Source organism: Ambystoma mexicanum, chromosome 4p, assembly GCF_040938575.1.
Source record: "Ambystoma mexicanum isolate Mex_15411 chromosome 4p, UKY_AmexF1_1, whole genome shotgun sequence".
In the NCBI taxonomy this organism is placed as follows: domain Eukaryota; kingdom Metazoa; phylum Chordata; class Amphibia; order Caudata; family Ambystomatidae; genus Ambystoma; species Ambystoma mexicanum.
Window position 1 is genome coordinate 1,073,637,592 of NC_090927.1, and position 26,426 is coordinate 1,073,664,017.

The following is a 26,426-nucleotide window of genomic DNA, read 5'->3' on the forward strand; positions in this document are numbered from 1 at the left end:
GACATGACCCAAACTTCACCTCGCACAGACCGGCCCAGCTAAACCATGTGATATCCACCCTCCCGCCAAGTCATCAGCCAATCCCGTGGAGCCGGCCCATAAAGAACTATATGTGCACTCCCTCCCTAACCAATGGAAATGTAACTTGTAGACTATATAGAAATCGTCACTGATGACACTGTAACCCTTTAAAACCTATTGTTTCTGTATTTTTTGCCAGAGCCCTCTCAAGGCAACAGGTTTCACTGGATGCTGAATCTTACATAAACTTTTGCTGATTCTCAAAATAACAATATCTTGGTCTCATTTCTTACTGGGATGTTTCCTTTACTCTGAGTTTTAATTGATAATGTGGGGAGTGAGTGCCTTCAGTTTCAATTGCTACTTCATCTGTTCCTAATTTAATGAAAAGTATGAATCATTTGTTTTACCTATTAAAGTTGAAACTCCTCACAGTAATTGAAGATGGGTGCTCTGCCAATTTATTCACAAGTGCAATTTTAATTCTACTTGGCCTATGAGATTATTGTTGAGAGATTTAAAATAAAACACCCATTCCAATTGCATAGTTCACTGTATTTCCCTCCATTCTCATTCTATGAATTGGCTAAGTAGTCTCTTTCTGAGGGACTAGAGGTGGTTATTTTTTCTGCACCCAAGTACTTTTATATTTCTTTCTATAGCACACCTTTCAGTCGGTGTGGGCCTGCATTAGGGAAAGAATGAATAAATAGTAATAACAATGGCCTGTTTGCCACAGCTTCATCTAAAAGGAGTTACAATTACATGATAAGCTAGAAATATAAAAAATGACTTTAAGAAACAATTGTCAACAAGAATCTCTCCACAGCTTAGAGGTGGGTCAAGGGTTTTTAATGACATTTTTGTGGACATTAGGGTCATCCCTCTTCCTCGCTCTTACCCAGGCACCCCATATATCCAGGCTAGTGGATATGGGTGATTGACCCCCCCTACTGTCTTGAGCTGCCTCCCACTAGATGTCAGACCTAGAGGCAGAAACTCTTTTTCTCTCAACTCCGTTTGGCACTTCCTAACCTTCCCTACTCTGTCCAGCTATTGGTGTTGTATTGGTATTTGGGAAGTGTGCCTTACAGATACTCTGTTGGATTCAACCTTCATCCCATCATGCTGCTCATTCTCACCTTTCCTGTTCTTCCTTCTACTCCCCTTCCTCCCTCCCATCAGTGTTCTGCCCATGTGATGTCTGTCACTTCTTTAGTTCCCACCTCCAACAGTTGATGTTGCTTTTCCCTCCTTCCTCAACCTACTACTCCCACCTACATACTATGACACCTTCCCACTACAATTACCACTCTTACCTCCAAACGACTACTCCCTCATTCACACTACTACTACTCAGCACTACTAATCAGCCACCCTCCTTTCATCCAGTACCACGCACTTCACAATCAATCCCTACACTGAGACCCCTAACCACACTCGCCACACTAACGTGCATTCTCACACTGCAGTACCACTTTCACTCCCTAACCAATACGTTACCTCCAGACATCACCTCCACACTTTGCAGCTCCTTCCTCATTTCTGCTGTGCTCTTGGTCTTCCACCTCTGACCTCACACAAATAACCACATTTCCTGAGGGGGATTCTCTTATCGCCCTCCTCCTGTCTGGATTGGGCCCATGTACCTGCGCAATCTGGCCCTGACTTACCCACCCAATACATCTTGTTTCCAGCCAAAATTCTCAAATAAGGGACTAAGTCCTACACACTAAATCCACTGAAAAGTAGTGACAGTCGGGGAGACGGAGGTTTCATGTTCGGAGTCTTTTCTGTTTTAAACCCACAGGAAAATCTCAGTGTTGAATGGCGGGGAATGCCCTGTATTAGTCCCTGGTAGTCTAGCATTGTACCTTGCGGCTTGGTGAGTTTGGTGAGTTTGATGTTCCTGCATGGCAATGCTGTGTGGCTTTCCTGGCTGCCCAGTCTCTCTCTTTCTCACTGTCCATCTCTCTCCCTCTCTCTCTCTCGCTCTCTCTCTCTCTCTCTCTCTCTCTCTCTCTCTCTGTTTTTCTCTCTCTTGCTCTCACCCTTTATCCCTCTTGCTCTTTCTCCTTCTCTCTTTCTCTTTCTTTGTCTCCTTCTCTCTCCCTCCCGCTCTCTCCCTCGCTCTCTCTCTCCCGCTCTCTCCCTCCCCCTCACTCTTGCTCTCACTCTCTCTCGCTCTCTCTCTCGTTCACTTTCTCTTGTCTCCTCCCACTTTCATGCTGTTTCTCTTTCTTTCTCTCTTGCTCTCACTCATGCTCTCTGTCCCTCTCTTCCTCTTTCTTTTTCCTGCTCACTCTAGCTCTTTCTCTCTCTTCCTCTCCCTCTCTCTCCCCTGCCCATCTTTCTTTCCCTCTCCCCATCTTTCTATCCCTCCCTCCCTCTATCACACACTTGTCCGCTCTCTCGCTCTCTTGCTCTTTCTTTCTCTTCTCTTCCTCTTTCCTGCTCTTTCTCTTTCTTTCTCTTGCTCTCACTCGTGCTCTCTCTCCCACTCTTGCTCTTTCTTTTTCCTGCTCTCTCTCTCCCCTGCCCATCTCTCTTTCCCTCTCTTCCCATTTCTCTTTCTCTCCCTCCTTCTCTCTCTCTCTCTCTCTCTCTCTCGCTCGCTCGCTCGCTCGCTCCGGGTTTCTTCCTGGTAGACCTCTAACCCCCAGCTCTGGGTATTCCTAAACACATGTAATGTAACATGGCATTTAATTAGCACCTATTGCCATTGTTATTGCCTCAAAGCATCGTTGAATGAACGCCCTTGGAGGATTGAAGTCCGAGGTATGAGAGATTGGTACGAGGAGATTGGAATGCATGTGTTCATTTTAGCAGGTTCGAAGGTAGGACGGGATGGCCAAGTCCCTGTTAGGGACCCAAGTAGAGTTTGCTTGTGGTTGGGTGCTGTGAAGTCTATCCAAAGAAACTGCCAGTCAAGGTGACTGATTATGTGCCCAGCTAGACCGAATATTTATAGTGGGACTTAGCTGCATTTTAGTGCCAGAGGTGTTGTGCGATGTGAGATCGAATATCGGGTGATTGCAGATGTTTGTGGGTGGGTGACCGTGCCTTGGGAAGGATGCAGCTGTCTTCCATCGAGATGAGATGCGATGCGTACCCGTGAGTCGTGGCTGATTGTTTCGTTGATGGAGTGCCGGTCCTGTTGTGCATGTCTGCGAGAGTACTTGTGCGAGCTCTGCCCTTTCTTGAGTCTTCTCATGTGACTCATCGATGATGATCGATGGATGAACTCATAACTGGCTCTAGGTTTGTAGATAATTAAGGAATCACTATTTTTGAATTAACAACGTAGATTAACCACACAAGACAAGGAACCCCTCAGGGTTACCGAGAAGTAGATCAGAGATGTGCATTTAAACTGTGAGATGAGGAGTATATGCTTTCAAAATATGTTACCTTCTAATCTATAAAAATGTATTGGAAGATTTACTTTGTACCCATGGTAACTAAAAAAAAATGGGACTAGCCACAAACATATTTTGCTTTTGATGTCCTTCTGCAGACATTATTTAAACTCTGATTTGACAATGCATAGCTATAAGCAGTTTGTGAAGGGTTTTTTTCTGACTATGAGATTTTTTTGGTTTAGTGAATTTGGCAAAGTGCTTTTAGCTTGGCTTCGAAGCACAAACACAGTGGTCTCACATATTCATGGAAGGGAAAATCTGTAATTTGCATTGTTTTGAGTTTGGTTGCCAAGGCACACTACATAATCCTATGTATTTTATGAAGGGTTTGCTTTCCTGATTTTTGTGACGTTTTTATCTTCTGCATAGTTGTCTGTCACCTCTTGTGTGTTTGTAGTCATGTGTATAGTCTCAGCAGTAGCACATTTAATAATTTGGCAATAATTCATACATTCTCCCTGTACTTTTATCTACTGGATATATTGGGATTCTTTTAAATTGCAGGTGTATTTTCTTATGTATGCATTTAATAATCTTCTAACTTCAATGTATCCATTTCATGCCAGTGCCCAGACTATGATTTGAACCAAAGATTATCGGGGCAAAAGCAGGACCCTGGAACAGGACAAGTTTATCAGCGAGAACAATGGAACCCCACAATTCCAGAAAAAAAGAAGAAAAAGGCCAAGCCTGAAGGTGAGGAAGAGGAAGAAGAAGCAGAAGAGGAAGAACTGGAAGAAGTTGAAGAAGAGCAGGTAATGGAGACATAACTGCTTCAGGGTGCACGTCTGCTTTGTTTCATCACTGCACTGTGAATAATCTGGCTCTCAAAAACATCTAGATGCCCCTGCAGGGGCATTCATTGTGCTACGTATGCACTTCTACTTAACATAACCTAACTTACTATATTTGGGTCAGTGATATGTTGTAGTTCTTCATCAATATGAAGTGGATTGAATAGTTGTGTTTGTGAATAGCAGATCATGCACCCAAAGGCGTTCATTATGTGATGAGGCTATAAACATTTCACTCAATGTGTATTTTGCTTATAAAAAGGATGTGTAAAGATGTCAAACTCAGGATTGGGGCAAAAAGGACAAACCAAAGTTCCAGGTTAACCTCTGGACAGGTGCTTTAAACTCGGGATTTCAGAGCAACAGATAAAAAAAAATTCCAAGTACAACAAAATTCCAAGTCCTCCTTTAGGCACAATTGGGTATCTTGGGAGTTCGCACAAGTGCAAAATAAGGTTTCAAATCAAAACAAGGTTCTGGGTCAAAACTAAGTTAGAGTTCGAAGTAAGTTAACGTGTAAAAAACCAACCTCCCTCCAGCCTGTCTCCTAATACGGCAGAATGCCTCCTGATGTGGGCTTAAGGGTTTCCCGAACCCTGCTTCAATCTGCTCATGTCATGGAGGTCCTGTAACCAAAGGTCACGTTGGCCTCTTAAAGACCAACTCCTCTCTTTGTCTGTGGGTGGTCAGTGGTTGAATTCTGCTGAGCCCCATAGAACCCAGAGCGTCTGATGTCATTAAGAGGTAATTGTGGGGCTCTCCATTTATTGTATTGATATATTTTGCATTTAGAAGAGCGTATTAAACCCAAGGGCAGCTAAGTGCTAGTTACAGGCAAAAAGAACCAAAACGGGGAGGGGGAGTCAGTCAGAGAGGAAGCTAGGTGAACAGGAACATGGCAGCAATGAGTCTGAATTCAATGTTGAACTTCCTGAGAGGATCACATTGGCTGAATTGAGCAGAACAAGATCATATGTCGTGTATCTGGATGCTGAGAAATGATGGGTCTGTGTTTTGAGCCACAGTGTGACAATGTGACAATGTGACAATGTGACAATGCCACAGTAAGGGATGATCCTAGCACTCTCTGACCTTTGCACCACTAGTGCGGCGGCCACTACCCCAAGGTGGAAATGCTGTACTGTAATTTCCCTCCTTTTTAACTAATACAGAATGGATTTGGCAGGGCAACCTAAGTACAGACACAGACAGGACAGACACGCTTACTCTATCTCTACAGAGGCATTCCCTGCCACCTCTGACCATTGTAATGATTCATGTGTGAAACAAAAGAGTTGATGGCTGGAAGGTTTAGAATAAATCTTGACCTCTGGCATTGCTCTGGGCAACCCTCCAGACCATCGTTCTTCGCCTGCCAAGCCATTACAAAAGGGGAAAGACCATATGCAAATCAGGCTTGGTCCCACCCCCAAAGGGGTAGTCCAGCCCGAACTGCTAGTTGCACGAGACCACAAGCATCCTCAGACATGTTTCAGCCTTGTTAGGCGTCATCAGCGAGGGGTAGCTTGGGTCTCTAGGCCCAGCAGGCAAGGGACCCACGTCTGGGCATACCCTTCCCACTCTGGGTGACAATAGCAAAACAAAAGAGTTGATGGCTGGAAGGTTTAGAATAAATCTTGACCTCTGGCATTGCTCTGGGCAACCCTCCAGACCATCGTTCTTCGCCTGCCAAGCCATTACAAAAGGGGAAAGACCATATGCAAATCAGGCTTCGTCCCACCCCCAAAGGGGTAGTCCAGCCCGAACTGCTAGGTCACATCCCTTTTGCACGAGACCACAAGCATCCTCAGACATGTTTCAGCCTTGTTAGGCGTCATCAGTGAGGAGTAGCTTGGGTCTCTAGGCCCAGCAGGCAAGGGACCCACGTCTGGGCATACCCTTCCCACTCTGGGTGACAATAGCAAAACAAAAGAGTTGATGGCTGGAAGGTTTAGAATAAATCTTGACCTCTGGCATTGCTCTGGGCAACCCTCCAGACCATCGTTCTTCGCCTGCCAAGCCATTACAAAAGGGGAAAGACCATATGCAAATCAGGCTTCGTCCCACCCCCAAAGGGGTAGTCCAGCCCGAACTGCTAGGTCACATCCCTTTTGCACGAGACCACAAGCATCCTCAGACATGTTTCAGCCTTGTTAGGCGTCATCAGTGAGGAGTAGCTTGGGTCTCTAGGCCCAGCAGGCAAGGTACCCACGTCTGGGCATACCCTTCCCACTCGGGGTGACAATAGCAAAACACAAGAGTTGATGGCTGGAAGGTTTAGAATAAATCTTGACCTCTGGCATTGCTCTGGGCAACCCTCCAGACCATCGTTCTTCGCCTGCCAAGCCATTACAAAAGGGGAAAGACCATATGCAAATCAGGCTTGGTCCCACCCCCAAAGGGGTAGTCCAGCCCGAACTGCTAGGTCACATCCCTTTTGCACGAGACCACAAGCATCCTCAGACATGTTTCAGCCTTGTTAGGCGTCATCAGTGAGGAGTAGCTTGGGTCTCTAGGCCCAGCAGGCAAGGGACCCACGTCTGGGCATACCCTTCCCACTCGGGGTGACAATAGCAAAACAAAAGAGTTGATGGCTGGAAGGTTTAGAATAAATCTTGACCTCTGGCATTGCTCTGGGCAACCCTCCAGACCATCTCCTTCGCCTGCCAAGCCATTACAAAAGGGGAAAGACCATAAGCAAATCAGGCTTGGTCCCACCCCCAAAGGGGTAGTCCAGCCCGAACTGCTAGGTCACATCCTTTTTGCACGAGACCACAAGCATCCTCAGACATGTTTCAGCCTTGTTAGGCGTCATCAGTGAGGGATGCTTGTGGTCTCGTGCAGAAGGGATGTGACCTAGCAGTTCGGGCTGGACTGCCCCTTTTGGGTAGGACCAAGCCTGATTTGCATATGGTTTTTCCCCTTCTGTAATGGCTTGGCAGGCTGAAAAACGATGGTCTGGAGGGTTGCCCAGAGCTTTGCCCGTGGTTATGATTAATTCAAAACCTTCCAGCCATCACCTTTCTGTTTTGCCAAAGTCACCCCGAGTTGGACGGGTATGCCCAGACGTGGGTCCCGAGTCTGCCGGGCCTAGAGACCCAAGCTACTCCTCACTGATGACGCCCAACAAGGCTGAAACATGTCTGGGGATGCTTGTGGTCTCGTGCAGAAGGGATGTGACCTAGCAGTTCGGGCTGGACTGCCCCTTTTGGGTAGGACCAAGCCTGATTTGCATATGGTTTTTCCCCTTCTGTAATGGCTTGGCAGGCTGAAAAACGATGGTCTGGAGGGTTGCCCAGAGCTTTGCCCGTGGTTATGATTAATTCAAAACCTTCCAGCCATCACCTTTCTGTTTTGCCAAAGTCACCCCGAGTTGGACGGGTATGCCCAGACGTGGGTCCCGAGTCTGCCGGGCCTAGAGACCCAAGCTACTCCTCACTGATGACGCCCAACAAGGCTGAAACATGTCTGGGGATGCTTGTGGTCTCGTGCAGAAGGGATGTGACCTAGCAGTTCGGGCTGGACTGCCCCTTTTGCGTAGGACCAAGCCTGATTTGCATATGGTTTTTCCCCTTCTGTAATGGCTTGGCAGGCTGAAAAACGATGGTCTGGAGGGTTGCCCAGAGCTTTGCCCGTGGTTATGATTAATTCAAAACCTTCCAGCCATCACCTTTCTGTTTTGCCAAAGTCACCCCGAGTTGGACGGGTATGCCCAGACGTGGGTCCCGAGTCTGCCGGGCCTAGAGACCCAAGCTACTCCTCACTGATGACGCCCAACAAGGCTGAAACATGTCTGGGGATGCTTGTGGTCTCGTGCAGAAGGGATGTGACCTAGCAGTTCGGGCTGGACTGGCCCTTTTGGGTAGGACCAAACCTGATTTGCATATGGTTTTTCCCCTTCTGTAATGGCTTGGCAGGCTGAAAAACGATGGTCTGGAGGGTTGCCCAGAGCTTTGCCCGTGGTTATGATTAATTCAAAACCTTCCAGCCATCACCTTTCTGTTTTGCCAAAGTCACCCCGAGTTGGACGGGTATGCCCAGACGTGGGTCCCGAGTCTGCCGGGCCTAGAGACCCAAGCTACTCCTCACTGATGATGCCCAACAAGGCTGGAACATGTCTGGGGATGCTTGTGGTCTCGTGCAGAAGGGATGTGACCTAGCAGTTCGGGCTGGACTGCCCCTTTTGGGTAGGACCAAGCCTGATTTGCATATGGTTTTTCCCCTTCTGTAATGGCTTGGCAGGCTGAAAAACGATGGTCTGGAGGGTTGCCCAGAGCTTTGCCCGTGGTTATGATTAATTCAAAACCTTCCAGCCATCACCTTTCTGTTTTGCCAATGATTCATGTGTGTGCAGATGAGTCATTTCCTGTAATGGATTGACTGATGGGTAACCACATATGTGGATAATGGTGAAGGCACTACTCTGTTGCCCCCAAAAAGGACCTCATCTGACTAATTGCAGTCCAGTTGGGAAATTTTAAAATGGCTTCTGTACGTCTGTTATACTTATGCTCCCTGCTGATACATGCCCTGCTGATATATCATGCCCCAAATAATGCACCTTTTCTTTACATACCCAAAATCGCATGGCGCAGCGCGTAGTTCGTGCTCTGTCCCAAATCCACCTCACGGTCCGCTAGCTTGTAAGAAATGCAGGCAGCACGTCGAATAGATTTAATCCTATTGAGAGTGAGCCGACAGTAGACAGAGACAGAGACCACTGTTTACTCTAGAGAATGAAATATAGAATGTTTATGTGAACCTTCTGGTAGAATCATTGTCAGTTGGATTACCTGTTGGCATAACACTTTGTCGGCACTCTATATAATATTTGTGTTCTCTGTGATTCGTGCAACAGCGAACCTCTCTCTAGTGAATACTTAAGGGTCAACACCTAATGTGCTTTGTGAATTATTGTCTGTGAATTCGAACTCATATTTTGATAACCATGTCCAATTAGACACTGGTTCTCATGTTTGTGTAATATGTGCCCCTTTTCACAGTAGTTCTTTTTCACTATGATTTCTCTGGTACACTGTATTTACTTTAGAAGCAATTTCACCTTTAGGAGTGTTATTATATTTTCTTAATCCTACATTGTTATTTGTGAAAATCAACTCCACTTTTTAAATATAATTAATTGAACTTACTCCTCAGCTCATTTATATGTTTCTTTTCAGACAACTTTTGGATTTTATGATTCATCCTATCTGTAATACTGGGGATCTCCAATTAGGTCATGATAAATATGACCAACATGGGTTTGACCCCCTGGTAGCAGTACTTCCCATTGTCAGAGAGACCATGTAGACAATGAAGAACCAAGGGCATAGGTTGGATCCCTGGGGGACAACACAAGTAGAGAGAGTGATAGAGGAGAGAAAGGGCCCAAGTTCCACCTGGGAAGGACGGTCAGAGAGAAAGGAGGCAATCCACGCCAGGGCTCGATCTGTGATACCCAGGGTATAACGGAAACGGGAGATTAGGATGTTGTGGTATACCATGTCGAAGGCAGAGGAGAGATGGATAAGAATGAGGACAGAAGGAGAATTATAGTCAATATTTTGAGAGCAAGGGGGGCGCTTTTGTGCACGTAGCTGAATGCAGGCTCTTGTGTGAACTCCAGTAGTGTGTCCGTGTCCCGGACAAAATACTCGAGAAATGCTGTCCGGTTCTTCACCATATTGAACAAGACTGGGAGTGAGCCTGCAAGGCGTGCACAGCCCAAAAACTGTCGAAATCACTCCAGTGGAACTGGAGATATGGCAGAGATACGGCCTGCCCCACGACTGGGCCTCCCTGGCCTCCGAGCAGAGGAGACAAAGCACCTTTGAGGATGCCTCCCACTGCTGCCCTACACCTGAGACAGCGGCATTGTAGGAGACTACGGGTGGGTGGTGGAGGCGGTGGACGAAGCCCCTAACCCACCCTGCGAAGAGCTGACGCCGGTGCCAGGCTGCCGGGAGTGGGAGGTCGGTGCCTGAGGGTCACGCTGGGAGGACATTGTCTCCCCAACAGCATATCACAAGCAGGCACAGTGGCAGGCGGAGGTGGCCCGCGATCGGACGGCGGAATTCCCATGTCCTGGCTGACTGGCTCTTCAGCTCTTGCCCGGCCTCCCTCTGTGCTACCCTGCATCACCTGCGAAGGAGGACACACAGCGACACAGTAGGAGAGGCAGGGGGGAAGGATTGAACCAAGCCCTTGCATGCAGGCCTAAGTATAATGGGACACCACCAACGGTCCCGAGACCATGAGCACGGCGTAACACATTATCCCAAGCCCAGGTTACAAGCGCTCTTCCTAGTGCTCGTAAACACAGAGATACCAGTTATAACAACGCCCGAAGCCCCAACAGAGGTTGGAGCAGAACATACGCCATGACACGCGTGTTGGCCACAGGACCCGCTGGGGGACCGGGCTGGAAGTGGAATGCTCTGCAGCTTGAGTGACTTACGCAGCCCACGAGACCAGACCTGCACGCCCGAGGCCCCTGCGACTGGACAACACACCACTGGCCTCCATGTGCTCTCCTAGGAATATCATATCCCCTGGGGACCTCAACGCAGGAATGCAGGGTGCACCCCCCCATGAGAGACATCACTTTGAGATTGTTACTGGTGACTTGGTACCCCTGGCAGTAGACCTAGGTATTACAACTCCAGCCATCAAAGTAGTAGACACACCGTTGCCCAGATGGACATAACTGGACATGTAGCAACTCAGCTACAGCGCCAAAGCGCTTTAGTTACACTCTGAGGGCAAATCACCAGGTGAGACTCTTGAACAGGGTCCAAACTCATCTTTGCAAACTTGGGAAGGGGTTGTCAGAGAGGTGACCCAAGCAGCATATCAGGAGGACCTACACGCAAACAGGAGCACAGGGAGCTGAGGAGTCACTTGTAGAAGGGAGGCACGGTGCGTATGCTATAATCGCACTGGACACGCCAGGCTTGCATCCCGATCAGTGCAGAAGAGGCTATACCCGGAGAAGCTAACTACAGAATTGAGTCGGAAACATCTCACACCGCGGTACGAGCGAAGCAGCATATAGTGCTGGAGCCCAGTGTCAAATAAAATGCCTAAGGAGGCGGCCTCCAAGAAAAGTGGAGCGATGGACAAATTCGCCAAGCCAACCACTAAATCATATAGCACAGGGAACGAAGAAACTGACGGTTTGGATTCATTGACATCACAGTTAGCTCCCGCAACCATGGATCTACAGAACGTCTTCACCTCAATGCAACAAGGATTTGCATCTATAAATGACAAGCTCGATGGTATCAACATTAATGTCACAACAATTCAAACCCAGCTTGAAAAAGCCACACATCGCATCACAGAAGCAGAGACGCAGATCGGTATGGCAGAGGAAGCAATAGAGGCGCTACAGAACACAGTGACCAGCATGGCGAAAGATCTAGGTACCGTCAAATTGAAGTATGAGGATCTGGAGGCGAGATCTCGTCGAGATAACATACGCATTATAGGAGTGCCTGAGAACGCCTTAAAAGGGCCAATGGAATTAGCAGTGGAAGAGTTATTAAGGGAACTACTGGGGGACCAAGGGTGGTCGGCAATGTTTACGGTCGAACAGGCACACAGATCCGTAGCAGCAAGGCCAAAACCGGGCGCCTTCCCCCAGCCGATAATAGCACGGTTTATGAACTACAGAGACAGGAACATGGTCTTAAGAGCCGCAAGGGATAACCAAGCACTAAAGATGGGGTCAAGCGTGATTCGTATTTTCCCAGATTATACCCTGGCGGCCCAGCAAGAAAGGCAAACATTTAACGGAGTGAAGAAACTACTGACAGAACGCAAGATTCCTTATGCGATGCTATACCCGGCCGGCAAGGCTGTGCATGCAATACCAAAACAAAACTTATTTCTTCACGTTCCCAAAAGCAGAAGAAAATTGATCGTAAGGTAACCTGCGCTGCTGAACATTGCACCTGCTGTGTATGTAGGCCACCACCACCACAACGAGGGCAGCATCTGTAAATACGAGAATGGTAGATCGGGGTTGCATCGATGCCCGCGGTCGCCCTACAGCACATATCAGGGGCGAGGGATGGTGCAGGCTTGAGATGATGTAAGGCAAGCGAGCAGCAATGCTCTCGTTGTGGTGCAGGGCTGGCATGTTGCCCAAGGCGATAATCACGTGACCCCCCAGGACACTTTGAAAGTCCTCATTTTAGACTGTGGCACTGCCAGACTGTGACGTACCAGTGACTTGGTCCATGCCTGCAGATATACGTGGAGATTAGCAGGCAGTGCTGCCTGCAGATATGTGGGCCAGAAGCAGATTGCTAGTGCCCTATAGACTACAGCAATTCACTATGTGTGTTGGCAACGTTATTGTGTGATCAAAAGAAACTTAGACCAGACGAAATATCAATGCAATATACCGGGACCCTGGCCACAACTGCAGTGGCCGCCCCCAATGCGAGTGCATAGGTTAGTTAAAAGGAAGAGGGTTGAGGGAAGTGGTAGGGGTTATGGGGTAAACATAGTTGAAGTTCAGGGCACTATGAGGATGTGGGAGGGGCAGATGAGGGAAGTTGGGAATAAAAAGATATAAAAGCGCACAGATTTACTGCAACATGTTTTTGCATTGCTGGTAGAATATACAGGATGGCGAAGGTGATACAAGAACGTATGAGAGATGATGGCTGATAAGGGGGTGGCGGGGATATTTATTGAGCTGGAATGTGAGGGGCCTTGCTATGCCAATGAAGATGAGGAAGGTGGGGTGGGGTGGGGAGGGCATCGCTTCTTCACCTCCTACTCTACGAGGGCCAGAGGGGTCATGGCCTTGATCCATAGGTCGCTCCTGTTCATCCACTACACAACAGAGAGTGGCCTAGACGGTAGATATGTGGTTGTACATGGGAAATTAGGTAGCACAGAAGTATTACTGGTTAACATATATGGCCCCAACATAGACGACCCAGAGTATTATGCAGAGGTCTTCCGTAAATGCGCTAAGTACCTGACCGCTAAAGTTATATGCAGGGGGACGACTTTAATATCATACTGGATGTAGACCTGGACAGAACATCGGACACGCCCAGAACCCTGACAGGAGCACCAGGCACGATACATACGCATATGGCAGACCTAGATTTGCAAGACGCCCCGCGCTCACTACACGGGGCACAAAGGGCATACATTTTTTACTCATCAGCCCATGACATGCACTCCAGGATAGATCTTTGGTTAACGTCTCAGAGGGCTCTGGGGTGGGTGACTGAGGCCAAGATATGCCCCAGGACACTATCAGACCCCTCCCCTGTGACACTACTGTTAGCCATTCCAGAGTGAGCCCCACAGACAGCACAGTGGCGGTTCAAAGCAGGGGCACTGAGTGACCCTGTATACAATACCGGCCTGGCACATAATGTCACTGAGTTCTTTGAGAATAACGAGTGATCAGTATCCCAACAGGCGGTCCTATGGCAAGCGTTCAAGGTTTACATTCGGGGTATCGCCATGTCCACAGAGCTAGGAGTTCTCCGAGACATACGTAGGGAACTCAATAGGAGGGAAGAATCATTGGCCAGCCTGCATGCAATGTATGCAACCACCCCAACAGCACAAATTCGCGCTGACATTAAAACACAACTAGATGAATTCTGAGAGGCAGTGGACAGGGAACTGCGCTATTTTGATAGGCCAGCAGTGGCACGCAGGTATGGGGAACAAGAAAGGATGGGTAAGCTATTGGCATACATGGTACTCAGCGAGAGAGGCAGCACGAACATCCTGTGTGTCGCTAGGGGTGACGGGGTGGTGGTCACGAAACAGGAGATCATCAGTGGGGTGTTTTAGGATTTTTATGCTAATTTTTGCTCCCCTCAAAGCATAGCCACAGACAGCGAAATTGATGATTATTTAGCAAAAATAACTAACACACTGCTATCAGGGGAAGCCTGCGATGTCCCAGACACACCGATAACACTGGGCGAGATTAAAGAAGCTATAAAAAAATCTTCCGAAGGGTAAAGCACTGGGTTCCGACAGGCTGGTGGCTGAGTTTTATAGGGAGTTTATAGAAGTACTGGCTCCCCATCTCTTATTGATGTGGACCGAAGCACTAGAAACCGGCAAGCTGCTGGGCACGACGCGCGTGGCGGTTATCACCCTGCTACTGAAACCGGGGAAGCCACCCGAAGATTCTGGCTCATACCGCCCATTATGCCTCATCAATACTGACATATAATCCCAAATCTTATTTCTGCTTTGTGTTTTATTTCTCCCAGTTTATGTATTCTTTACCACATGCAACCCAATATATCCTACCCTTCGTGGGTACTCAAGCTGCCCCTTCAATTAAATAATGCAGTCTTTCGTGCAGCCCAAGAAGAAACATCGACATTCATGGGCAGTCCCCCCTCAAACTCTTGTAGAGGTTTCGATTAAGCCTCTTACCTATCCTTTGTGTGCACAAAGCGGTTTGATGGGATGTAGACTGCTTCCTTTGTTACTAGCCGTCAAACCATGGGCGAGAAGCCATAGTGTTGTGTTTTTTGTTAGTTCTTTTTTGTATTAGTGATAGGGACAGAATTTAGGGCAGATTAAGATTTTTGGATGACGGACAAACATTACCGTGTTGGAAATCCTTACGAGCACTATTTTGGCTTCTTTCTTTTCTTTAAAACAAGGCCCAGGCAGTTAGGGACAGAAAGTATTCTTTTGAATAAACAGACCACTCATTCAAAATACAACCTTTTCCATCTCTTTATTATGACTTACCACACTGGTAATGATTGTTCATGATCCTTTGCACCTTGCAATCCAGCATAGTTTATTCAATCATTGCAGGAAACTCGCTCCATTTTTGTAATGGTGGCTATCGTATCTGATATCTGCCAAGTGCATCTGTTCACAGCTAACACTGATGACTTAATGCATGTAGTTGTTTGCAAATAAATAACGACGAATCCTAGAATTCTTTACCCTTCAATGCATGCATACAGAGACGGATCACACTTACGGGAAAGAACAGCAAGAGAAGGTTACCAAGTTATTGGTCTTTCTGGCGGTTTTCTGTGGCTATCTAATCTAAATATGATGCATAGGAAAGCAATCTGGGTATATGGTTGAAACAAAGTTACACAACACTGTTTTACATCAATGTTCTCAAACAAAAGTCACAAAGGTTTCACTACTCACTCAATGGTGGGTGTTAAAGGTGCCACTTTTGCACCATACGTATTAGCTGTGCAACAATAGGTGCTTAAACTTCAGTCTTTTGGAATGGAGTTTATTTTATTTATTTTTATATTTGTTTAGCGCATTAAACCCTTGGGCATCAAGGTGCATCTTAACAATAAGAAAGCAGAAATGCTGAAGGAGATTACAAGACAGAGTTTCAGTAAAAACGACGAAAGTCCTGTAGCTCTACGTGAAGAGTCGAGTTTTCAATAGTTTACGGAAGACCCAGTATGATTATTCCGCTCTCAGCGAAGGAGGTAATGAGTTCCATAGTTTAGCTGCAATGACTGCGAAGCTCGGTTCCGTCTGCTCTGGCACTCAGGTTGGGGACCCACATTGCAGATAATGCCCGATTTGATAAATTGCCACATTTCTGCCTTTGGGGTTTTTACCATGTGTGGTCATTTCTGCCCTTAAATACATAATTTGTTTTACTCCAGTTTTTACCTCCAAAATAGAGGCGAACCTTCTAAAAAGTCTCCTGAAGTCTTATCTCACCTGGCTTTAAAATGCAGCCCTGGTATCAGACTCTGTCCCTTTGACATGGACAATAGCGGAAATAGTTACGCCATATAAAACAGGTGACAGGGATGATACCTGCAACTATTGTTCAATGTCCTTGTTGGATGTATGGGGCAAGGTTTTTGCTAGAGCCTTGTTGTTTCATCTGGAGTCCTGGTTACAAGACAAGAGCAAAATACACCATTTTCAAGATAGGTTTTAAGTTGGCACCATTAGATCAGAGCTTGAGACTGAAACTTTTATGCAATAAATATGTGTTACTACCAATTATGAATTTGTGTACAATTTTCATTGATCTTAAAACGGCCTTTGATAGGGTCCCAAGGGCCAGGCTCTGGAGTATTCTGGTCAGCATGGACATCCCACTGGCAGTGCTTAGGGCTATTCAAAGCCTGTACACAGACAAGGAAGCGGGGATCAGGTGGAGCACAGATGGTAGAGTTTCTGATAACGTCCTGATTCAGATGGAGGTACACCAGGGGTGGGTTTTAGCACCAAAACGCTTCTTCTTTATTGATGGTATAATCGCTAAATTAGTGAATTCGCAATGTGATGCGTCAGTCTTGGCAAGAGAAACATTTCCTACTTTAATATTTGCGGACGATACTGTGCTCACCTCTTTGACAGCAGTCGGCTCAAACCTTCAACTCTCAGCCTTTCAAGAATTTTGCAGTTAAAATGGGTTAACTATTAATGCACAGAAAACCAAAGTTTTTCATATTCAAGAAAAACAGGAATAAAAGAAAAAGCAAGATTGAGCTGAGATTGAATGAGAAGCTCATTTATCAAGTGCAGGAATATGATTATTTAGGTCTCCGGTTCACTGACAATTGTAATTGGTCAGTGCACATAACTAAAGCTGAGGTATCCCTGGAGAACTATAGCAGGGCATTTACTAGATTAGCCCGCAAGTATCGAAATGGGTTAGTAAAAGTATTGCTCGAAGTGTACAGTCTACAGGCAAGACAAGCAGATTTGTATGGGGCAGAGTTGCAGGGAGTATCAAATTGTATTCATCTCACTATAATCAAGAATAAATTAATAAACCTTTTGGGCCGACCCACCAAAGACAGGAACCTGCCAGTCTTCTTGGAGACTGATGTGCCGAGAATAGATTCCCAGTGCAAATCTAAATCCATACTGTATTGGATCATGTTATGGTCCACGTCCAGACTGTTCAAATACAAGTTGACGATGGAGGACATGCTATCCGAGAAGGGGGGGGGGGCACTCTCTATTGTGGTTCATGCATATTAAGTCAGATCTGGATAGTTTGGGGTACAGTGAATGTTGGAGTCCACACATGGTATAACTCATAGCTCAATGCTGATTATTAAAAGTGCTTTTCTAGGCAGAACCGAATGTGAAATAATGGAAGCCGTTGCAGGCACAGATAGCCTTAGTAGGTACTGAGAGATCAAACACGCTTTTGGCTATGAGGAGTATTTGGACATGGTTTGCCCCAATTCAACAAGAACAGAACATTGTACATTAAACTACATTCGGGTATACTACTGCAGGCAGTCCTACTTCACACATGGAATAACAAAATATCAGATAATTGTTCATTTTATAAGGACAGGACCGAAAATATTGTACACTTTCTGCTCATCTGCCCTCGTTACTGGGAGATATGGAAAACATGTGAACGCTCCTGGCAGGAGCAATTAGATTTACTCTGCGAGCCCATTGCTCTTTGTTGTTCATCCCATGACCAACTAGTGGTTTATTCGGTGGCGACTTCTCCCACCTGGGCCTGGAGGAAAAGATTGTGCACAACCTTTTAATGCGCTGGCGATTAGTCAAGTAGATAGACTACTTCTGGCCCTTGTCTATCTATTGCCAGTCCCCCTAACTACACCATATTTTGTTGCGACAGAACTGGCGCCAGAGGTGGGGATGGGAAGGGGTAGCCTTAATAGCAAGAGACACCCTGTCTATCAGACAATATAGCTCAACACTGATGGAAAACTGCAACATACTGTGAGGGGTCAGAAATGTGAGGCGGACAACTTTGTAAAGAGTTTTCAACTTTAGCCATTTTACTAAAAGAACAGGTTGGATAAACGCCTATATCTGTACCCTGATGAGGATTTCCCTGCCTAAAATAAACTAAAGAAAACACTCTAGCAAAAGGATATCTGATCCTCACACTTGTATGACAAATAAAGCAAAAAGGAAATATATGGCAATTCAATTTAACACCAGTGGATACCATATGATCTGATACACCTTTGTGGTAACAACAAATGTCTTAATCAGGATGGCTCACTGCAATTTTGGTTTAAAAAAGAATTGTAATTTTTCTTCAACAATCTTCCACAATTCGTCTTCAAATATTACAAGTCAGTATGAGATGTTATTTTAGAATCACAGTTCAGCACTTCCATCAACTACTATCTGGCTAGCTCCTTTGCTAGACTTTTATGCAACAACTTCTGCCCTACTGATATACTCGCCTGCCAATCTACTTCGAATGTATTGCGTCCTGCCACGTATTCCTCATTTTATGATATCTTTGTTTCCAGCTTCAGCTGCTTCTGAAAAAAATGTCTTTTCGGCAGAGGGCGCTGTGTGTGGAGACGGTCGACTCGATGTCCCTCGAGGGCTTCCATCTCGGTTGACTTCATTGTCGAGTACATATACCACATGAGGCACCCGTTGGCTTCAGTTCTGTTTTTCCGCGGATGCAATTGTTTCTGGAATTACAGCGCGCTTCAGTTTTCCACAAAAACTTTTCCAGATTGCCTCGTCTTCAGCACCTACTACTCCGAAGGCATGCTCCAAAAAGTGCCTAAATTGCGGCGCAAAAATATCCATCACAAACCTGCATGAAATATGCATCTGGTGCCTGGGCATTGAGCACAAAACCCCTGACTGTCGATCCTGTAAGTCGAAGGTCAGGTAAGGCCTTAAAAGAGCGAAAAGCTAAACTGTCAGTGGGTATGATTTTCCCCAAATTCCTGTCAAAACCTTCAAAATGTGCGTCATCCCCCGAGTCAAGAGATTCTTCTCCTCATAAAAAAAGGTCAAAAAACCATCCCACTCAAGGAGCGCACACTCCTTTTCATCATCAAAACAATCAAAGAGAAGGTATAGATCACCCTCTCCTCCTTTAGCTTTTTCTTCCTCAGATGAAAGGAGCATAGTCTGCCCGACTAAATCATCCTACAAAGATGAGTCCGAACTCTTTAGAAAGAAAATATGTAAAATCTTTGAGGAACAGACTCGTCCTCAGTGAAACATAAGAAAAGTGGCCATGCTGCGGTTGATGATGAGCATGAGGCCAAGGCAAAACCCTTTGCGCCCTCTAGTCAGGTTATAAGCATAAGACTTCTCGAGAGTCTTCAAGTACTTGATAAGAAGAGAAACCGTTGAGTCAAGGGTTGAGTACCTCGAAGCACAAGTCCGTGGGCAAAGCATCGATACCATTGATGCCGCGGATGTCGAAACTGTCAACGCCATCGACGCCGATGCAAAAAACATTGATGCCGGCTGTGCATTCCTCGAAGCCTTTGCCTCAAAAAAGTCAGGAAAACGAAAAGGTTTTTACACCTCCACCTAAAAAGGATTTTTTCAGATCCTTAACCTCAGTATGTGAGGGCTATGAAACTTCAGATGAAACCCATCTATGTGGTCTTCAATTGGATACCCCTGGTATTCATGAATGCAAATGTCCCTGAATGTTTCATTTTGGAAGAGACCAGGGTTAGAGACTCTGCAGGAAAGCTCAGGAGCAAGGCACTCGCCTTGGAAGCAAGACGACACGGAGCAACACAGGTTTGATTCCCGGGTCCGCGCTTAGAAACCTCTGGGTATTAAGCGCCTAGTAACCAATTATACATGACCCCCTAAAGACAGCTAGTGGGGTAGACAACTCTCCAGAGCTAGATTTTGGGAAAGCGGACCCGGCTGATCATGCAGATGCATCATACAGAAGCCTAATGTCCAGAGTTGTAGAGTTCCTAGGATGAAGTAGGTCAGCTCCTTCATTTGAGCAAGGCGACCATACAGACATATTAGACAAAGGTCCAGCCCTGCAGTAAATGACAATCTCACAAAAAATACAGGCCATCCAGTAGCGACCCTGGCTACCTGTCAATACATCCAACTCCGAAAAGTCTAGCAGTGTAAGCAGCTACATCCGCCTCTAAGCAAGCTGCGTATCCAATCATACCCCCTGATAAGGATGATAAACGCATTGACTCATGGCAAAGCAAGTCTTTTCTGCTAGCAGCATGGCTTCAAAGTCTGCTAACTCTACATGTGCTCTTGAAAAATTCACATTCACCCTGTGGGACTGCATAGCGATGGCAGCTGATCTCATCCCTGACGGTGAGGAAATAGACTACTCTTGAACCTGATAAGGGATGGTCAGGAGGTTGTGTGCAAGTCTCTGCAATCAGGTCTGGACACTCCTGACAGCATAAGCAGGGCCATGGCGGCAAGCACTGTCATACACAGATTTACGTGGTTGAGGAAGTTGGGGTGTTGCACCTGATATACAATCTAGATTCCTCAACATGCCCTTTGACAGCTCACACTTATTTGGTAATAAGGCTGACAAAAGTCTTGAGAAGCTGCAGACCTCAAAGGCCGCATATGATGCTATCTGGCAGCCACAGCCTTTTCACCCCAGCGGATCATCTTCGAGGGGTAGGTCCTTTCGCTACTACTCCTCATTTGGCTGGTCAAAGGGGTCAAAGAAAATTCCCTCGTGATGGATGAGGGAGAGGTGCAAAGCCCGCCCTTGCAGCATTGTCTTTACCATCAGCCGCTGCTTCAGCTGCCTCAAAACCTCTCTGAGGTCTTGACTCACGACACCCTGGTGGGAGGCAGACTGTCGAAGCATCTGAAAGAATTGCAATGTACTACTTCGGATGCATGGGCACTGGAAACAGTAGCCCAAGGTTACTGCCTACTCTTCATACAGAGACCTCAGGATCATCCACCGGGAAGCCATTGGGTGAAGGTTCCAGATCCATTCCTGTTGCAGGAAATGTTGACCCAGCTAAAGAAAGGTGATATAGAACCAGTACCTGTGATGGAGAGGAACAAAGGATGGTATTCTCGTGATTTCCTAATCCCCAAGAAATACGGAGGACTGAGACCTATCTTGTTCTTGAGATACTTGAACAAGTTCCTCAGGAAGGGCAAGTTCAAGATGGTCACACTTTCTCAGATCCTTCAGGCCCTCAAGCTCCAGGATTGGATGGTATCATTGGACCTTCAGGATGCTTACTTTCATGTGCCTATCTATCACAAGCACAGGAAGTACCTGAGGTTCGCCACTGGCAGTTCTCTTTATCAGTTTCGAGTTCTGCCATTCAGGCTGACGTCTGCCCCAAGGGTCTTCTCCAAGCTGATATCGATGGTGGCAATGAGTCTCAGGAGAGGGGGGATTCAAGTATAGCACTACCTTGACGATTGGTTGATCAGGGCACGTTCACCCGAACAAGCTCTGTAACATCTCAGTGTAACCTGCCACTCCCTTCACAGACTGTGCTTCTCCCTCACTTACAAGAAGTCCCACATGATACCATCTCAAAGACTCCAGTTCATTGGAGCAGTCCTGGATGAATCCCTGGGAAACGCCTTGCCACCAGAGGTCACGGCTCTACACATTCTGCAGATGGTAACCAAATTCCAGAATGGCCAGCATCTTCCGGCCTTTGACTTTTTGAGGTTGCTGGGCCTCATGGCATCCTGCGTTTCCCTGGTGCCAGAGGCTCGCTCCGAGCAGGGTCGCAAAGGATCTTCTGTGGTGGGCCTGCAAGGACACCATTCTGAAGGGAGAAACTTTTTGGCATCCATGGCCGGAGATAACAGTAGTAACAGACACCTCACTCACGGGGTGGGGAGCACACGCCAACAATCTTACAATCAGCGGCCTTTGGTCTCCATCGGAGTCCAAACTACACATCAACTTTTTGGAGCTAATGGCACTGAAGGCCTTTCTGCCCTATGTACAGGGAAAGAATGTCCTGATAATGACAGACATCATGGTGGCCATGTACTACCTCAACAGGAGAGGAGGTGTAGGGTCACTACCACTGTGCAGAGAGGCAATGCAGCTCTGGTGCTGGGCAATTCAAGAAGGAATCTCTCTATCGGCAGTTCACCTAGCTGGGGAGGAGAACACAGCGGCGGAAGCTCTGAGTAGACAGAGCACGGTTTCGCACAAGTGGGAACTATCTCAGGAACTCCTTAAACAGATCTTCACCCTTTGGGGAACCCCTCAAGTGGATCTGTTTGCGACCATGTCAACCGGAAGTGCAAACTGTTCTGCTCCAGGGAATTTCCCCCAAGAGGAGCTCTAGGAGGCGCGTTTCCTAGTGGACTGGGAGTTTCCACTCCTGCGCGCATTTCCTTCAGTCCGTCATTCCTCGTCATCAGGAGGTTGAGAAAGTTCGAGAAACCCATGATCCTTATTGTCCCAAATTAGGCCAGGAGGACGTGGTACCCGGACCTTCTGGACATGTCTATCTGCCCTCCAATATGTCTTCCACAAAGGGAAGATCTTCTCTCATGAGGAGGGTTAGGTTCTCCATCCAGAGGTCAAGACACTCAGCCTTCATGCATGGTTTCTGAGAGGCTGAGGTACAAGGATTGGGACCTCCCGGATGACGTAATGGAGATTTTGCTTTCAGCCAGAAGGCCAGCAACAAAATCCTTATACCGCAGCCATAGGAACAAGTTCTGCAGCTGATCTAGGGGGAAAGGTGTGGACCCTTTTCAATGCGATACATCTGTGGTGTTATCGTTTCTGCTACATTTGGCAAATCTGGGGCTCAGAGATTGGAACAGTGAAGGGTTATCTAGCAGCGCTTTCTATATTCAAGCTCACTTCGGAGGAGGCATCCTACTTCAAAATACCCTTAATAACTTAATTTCAGTTCCATGTGTTAAAATCGCAGCAAAAATGGCTGTGAACACAAAATATTGCAGCAAAAAGGCAGTGGTTTTGCCTCTGCAATCCTTGTAAAGGATGCGGGGGACACCCTCACAACCCCTGGACCCATTATACCATTTAAGAGGCGCGGGAGACACCCCTGCAATCCCCACTCCCCTTAAATGGTGTAATGAGGTACACTTTTAATGGGTCAAACCACAGCATTTTTGCTGTGATTCTTTTTGTACAGGTGACATTTTTGCCGCGATTTTATCACTGCATACCCTTAATTTCAAATGTGTATCTTCCTACACCCTTCCAAATTCCAACTTGGGACCTTAATTTGGTTTTAAATTTTTGGCGTGGGCTCCTTTCGAGCCACTCCATTCCTGCCCTTTAAGGTTGCTAACTTGCAAAACTATTTTGTTAGTAGCAATAACATCAGCCCGCAGGGTGAGTGAGTTGCAGGCTTTATCCTGTAAACCTCAGTCTACCACCTTTTACAAGGATAATGTTGTCCTTAAGGTCAAACCCTCTTTTCTAAGAATGTATCTGATTACCATTTAGCACAGAAAATTGTGCTTGCAGCCTTCTATCCTCCAACTCATCCTGGCAAGGAAGAGGAAAGATTTCATAGACTCAATCCAAGGAGAGCTCTAAGCTTTTATCTTTCAAGAATGGCAATAGTGTGAGAGCACAACCAACTTTTAATTGGTTATACAGGACACAAACTAGGCCTGTCAGTTACCAAACACTCTATCCAGATGGATCATATTGGCTATTTCAGAGTGCTACAGGCTAGCTGGGAATGATTCCCCCAGAAGGCTTAAGTGTTCATGCTACTAGGGGCATGGCAACTTCCTCTGCACTTCAGAGGGGAGTTCTGATAAAGGATATCTGCGTGGCAGCTACCTCGTCCACCATCCACATGTTTTCAAAACATTATTGTTTAGACACCTCTAACAATGAGGGAAGATTTGGGAAGGCAGTTCTATGTTCCATTCTGGACAAACATTGTCTCTCAAATTCTTACTCCCTCCTCCAAAAGAACTTAATACTGCTTTGGGAGTCTAAGATGAGGAATATGTGGGAATGACGCATTCCATTCGAAGAAAAATGTATTTACCCCTGGTAACGTTCTTTTGACTGGATGTTTCTCCCGCGTATTCCTCATCGCCCTCCCTACCTAGCCCACTGTAGAATTTCTGTTCTTTAGACTTTACTCTCATTTAAGGCCTGATAATTAAAGGCACTTGTCAATGGTGGTAATTCTGCATATGGGTGGTGAAAAAACAGAACTGAAGCCAACGGGCGCTGTGCGTGGTATATGTACTCGACGATGACGTCAACCGAGATGGAAGCCCTCAAGGGACATCAGGTCAGCCGTCTCAATGCACAGTGCCCTCTGCCGAGAAGAAAAAAAAATTCCGAAGCAGCTTGAAGCTGTAAATGAAGATATCATAAAATGAGGAATATGTGGAAGGAACATCCAGTCGAAAGAAGGTTATCAGGGGTAAGTAACGTGTTCTTCTTCAACAACAAAACCGAAAAAGTCCTTCAGTGTTAACTTCCAACTTAAAATAACAACAACTTCATTGAGCTTCTTTTAGCATTACGCTTTAAGCAAATTGTGGGGAACCAAACCACACTAGTACTCTTCAAGACTTATTGGGAACTATGCTCCTCTCTCTCTGGATAACCTTCTCCAGAATGGCAGCCTGTGTGCCGCCTTTCTTTCCCCTCTGTAACAACAACTAAATGATGACCGACAGATAGTGTCACTTTTTCTCTGTTTTGGCTTTGGAAATGCATGTTTCTACCACCTGAAGGTCTGTGTTTCATAGTACATAAGCAGTAAGTCTCACAATCATTAAGCCTCTCAGTATTCCCCTCTTGCCTTGAGTACTGTTTGTTATGTTTGTATTGCTAATTGGCAATACACACTTGGCTTGGGTATTGCTAGTAAGCTTTTGGACTCTCATGCGCTTATTTATACAGTCACTTAGTTTCAACAGCCACCACTTTTATTGGTTTCGTATAGTTCGATTTTCAAAATTACTGCTACTGTTGCTTTCACTCACTCCTGGGTGAAGCGGCCTGCTGTGAACACGCGGATAGTGTTGGAGCACTCTGGAGTCGCTTACAAGCTGTGAACTCACCGGGTAAGTCGCTTGATTACGCTCCGCTCGGTGTTCGCATGTCTTCGATACTTGTGGCTTCTCATGGTCCGGTGGACAGGCTCTTCTGGTCCTCCTCTGCTAACGCTCCTGATGAATAAAGCCTTTTCTGCTCTGGAGAGGACCAGGTGCAACCCAGCCACCTGGAAACTCCAAAGAGGGAACCCTTCCCTCGCTACTGCTGCTTCCCGCTGAGCGGACTCTGCACATCAAAATGTTTTCATGCCTGTGTCTCTTCCTTACGCTCCCCTCTGCTCGACCTCTGCAACAGGGAGAGTCAAAAATGTATATACAGTACATTGAGATTAATACATTATATATTGAAATATATGCACTGTATACTGAGATACATACATTAAATACTAAGCTATATATGAAGTATACTGAGATGCTTACATTGTACGTATATTGAAAAAATACAATATACACTGAGATGTATTCATTGTACATTGAGATGCATATACACTCTACATTGAGATACATATATTACATATTGAAATGTATACACTATGCTGAGATATATACAATATACACTGAGATGTGTACACAGTATATTGTGATGTATCCATTTTATATGGAAATGCATACATTGCATAGCAACCTATGTATATTATATAGTGAGATGTGCATACTACATTCTGATAACTCATAAACACAACATGCATACTTGATATGAGAAATTGCTTATACTCATTGCTAGGAGACATATGTTATATTGTAATACAGCTACAACATAATAAAAAAGAAGACTAAACTGAAACATCTTGTACACCAAGTCAGAACATATATATTTATTATTTAAATGTGTATGCCATTCACTGAAATGTATATAATACATGTTGAACATATACAATATATATTGAGAATCTTTATACACTGTAGTGCGAAGTTTGCATATAACATGGTGAAACTACTTACACATGAACTCTTTTTCTTATACACTTACTCCTGAAAATGTCAAATGGTTTACAGTCCTGCCCACCGGATGGGGTGGCTTGTTCTTCTCCTGCTAGTTTCACGTTCCACAAGTTGTTCAGGGAGCAGCTGGGCCTTCAGAGACTGGAGACTCTTGCATAGATATTCCCTGCCTGATAGTTTCTTTGTAAGCCAGTTTCTTAGCCAGTTCGCCTCGGCTGCTTTGTGGTGAGTGTTTGAGTGTATATGAATAATTTCTGATGGTTTTGGGTACAGGAGATATGGTTGCCAGCGCAGCATTATGTTACTGTAAATATTCGGCAGTGGGCACAGGGTTTAAGATCTGTTGGCCTGGGGGCACAAACTACTTATTTGTCATTACTACTGTTTCTCAGCAGGCAATGGCCTTACAGTGCACATATATGAACCATACAAATAATAGCTTTGCAGTCTCTTCTGACAC

At 46.0% G+C, this 26,426-nt stretch overlaps 1 protein-coding gene across 3 annotated transcripts in view; it reads left to right on the forward strand.

Moving 5' to 3' along the window:
- AK9 (adenylate kinase 9) overlaps positions 1 to 26,426 on the forward strand; it is a 1,784,103-nt gene that overhangs the window by 346,533 nt on the left and 1,411,144 nt on the right. For all 3 annotated transcript variants that reach the window (XM_069606660.1, XM_069606662.1, XM_069606661.1), the window contains exon 8: positions 4,010 to 4,198. In XM_069606660.1, coding sequence (XP_069462761.1) covers positions 4,010 to 4,198 — 189 coding nt within the window. The remainder of the gene's footprint in view (positions 1 to 4,009; positions 4,199 to 26,426) is intronic.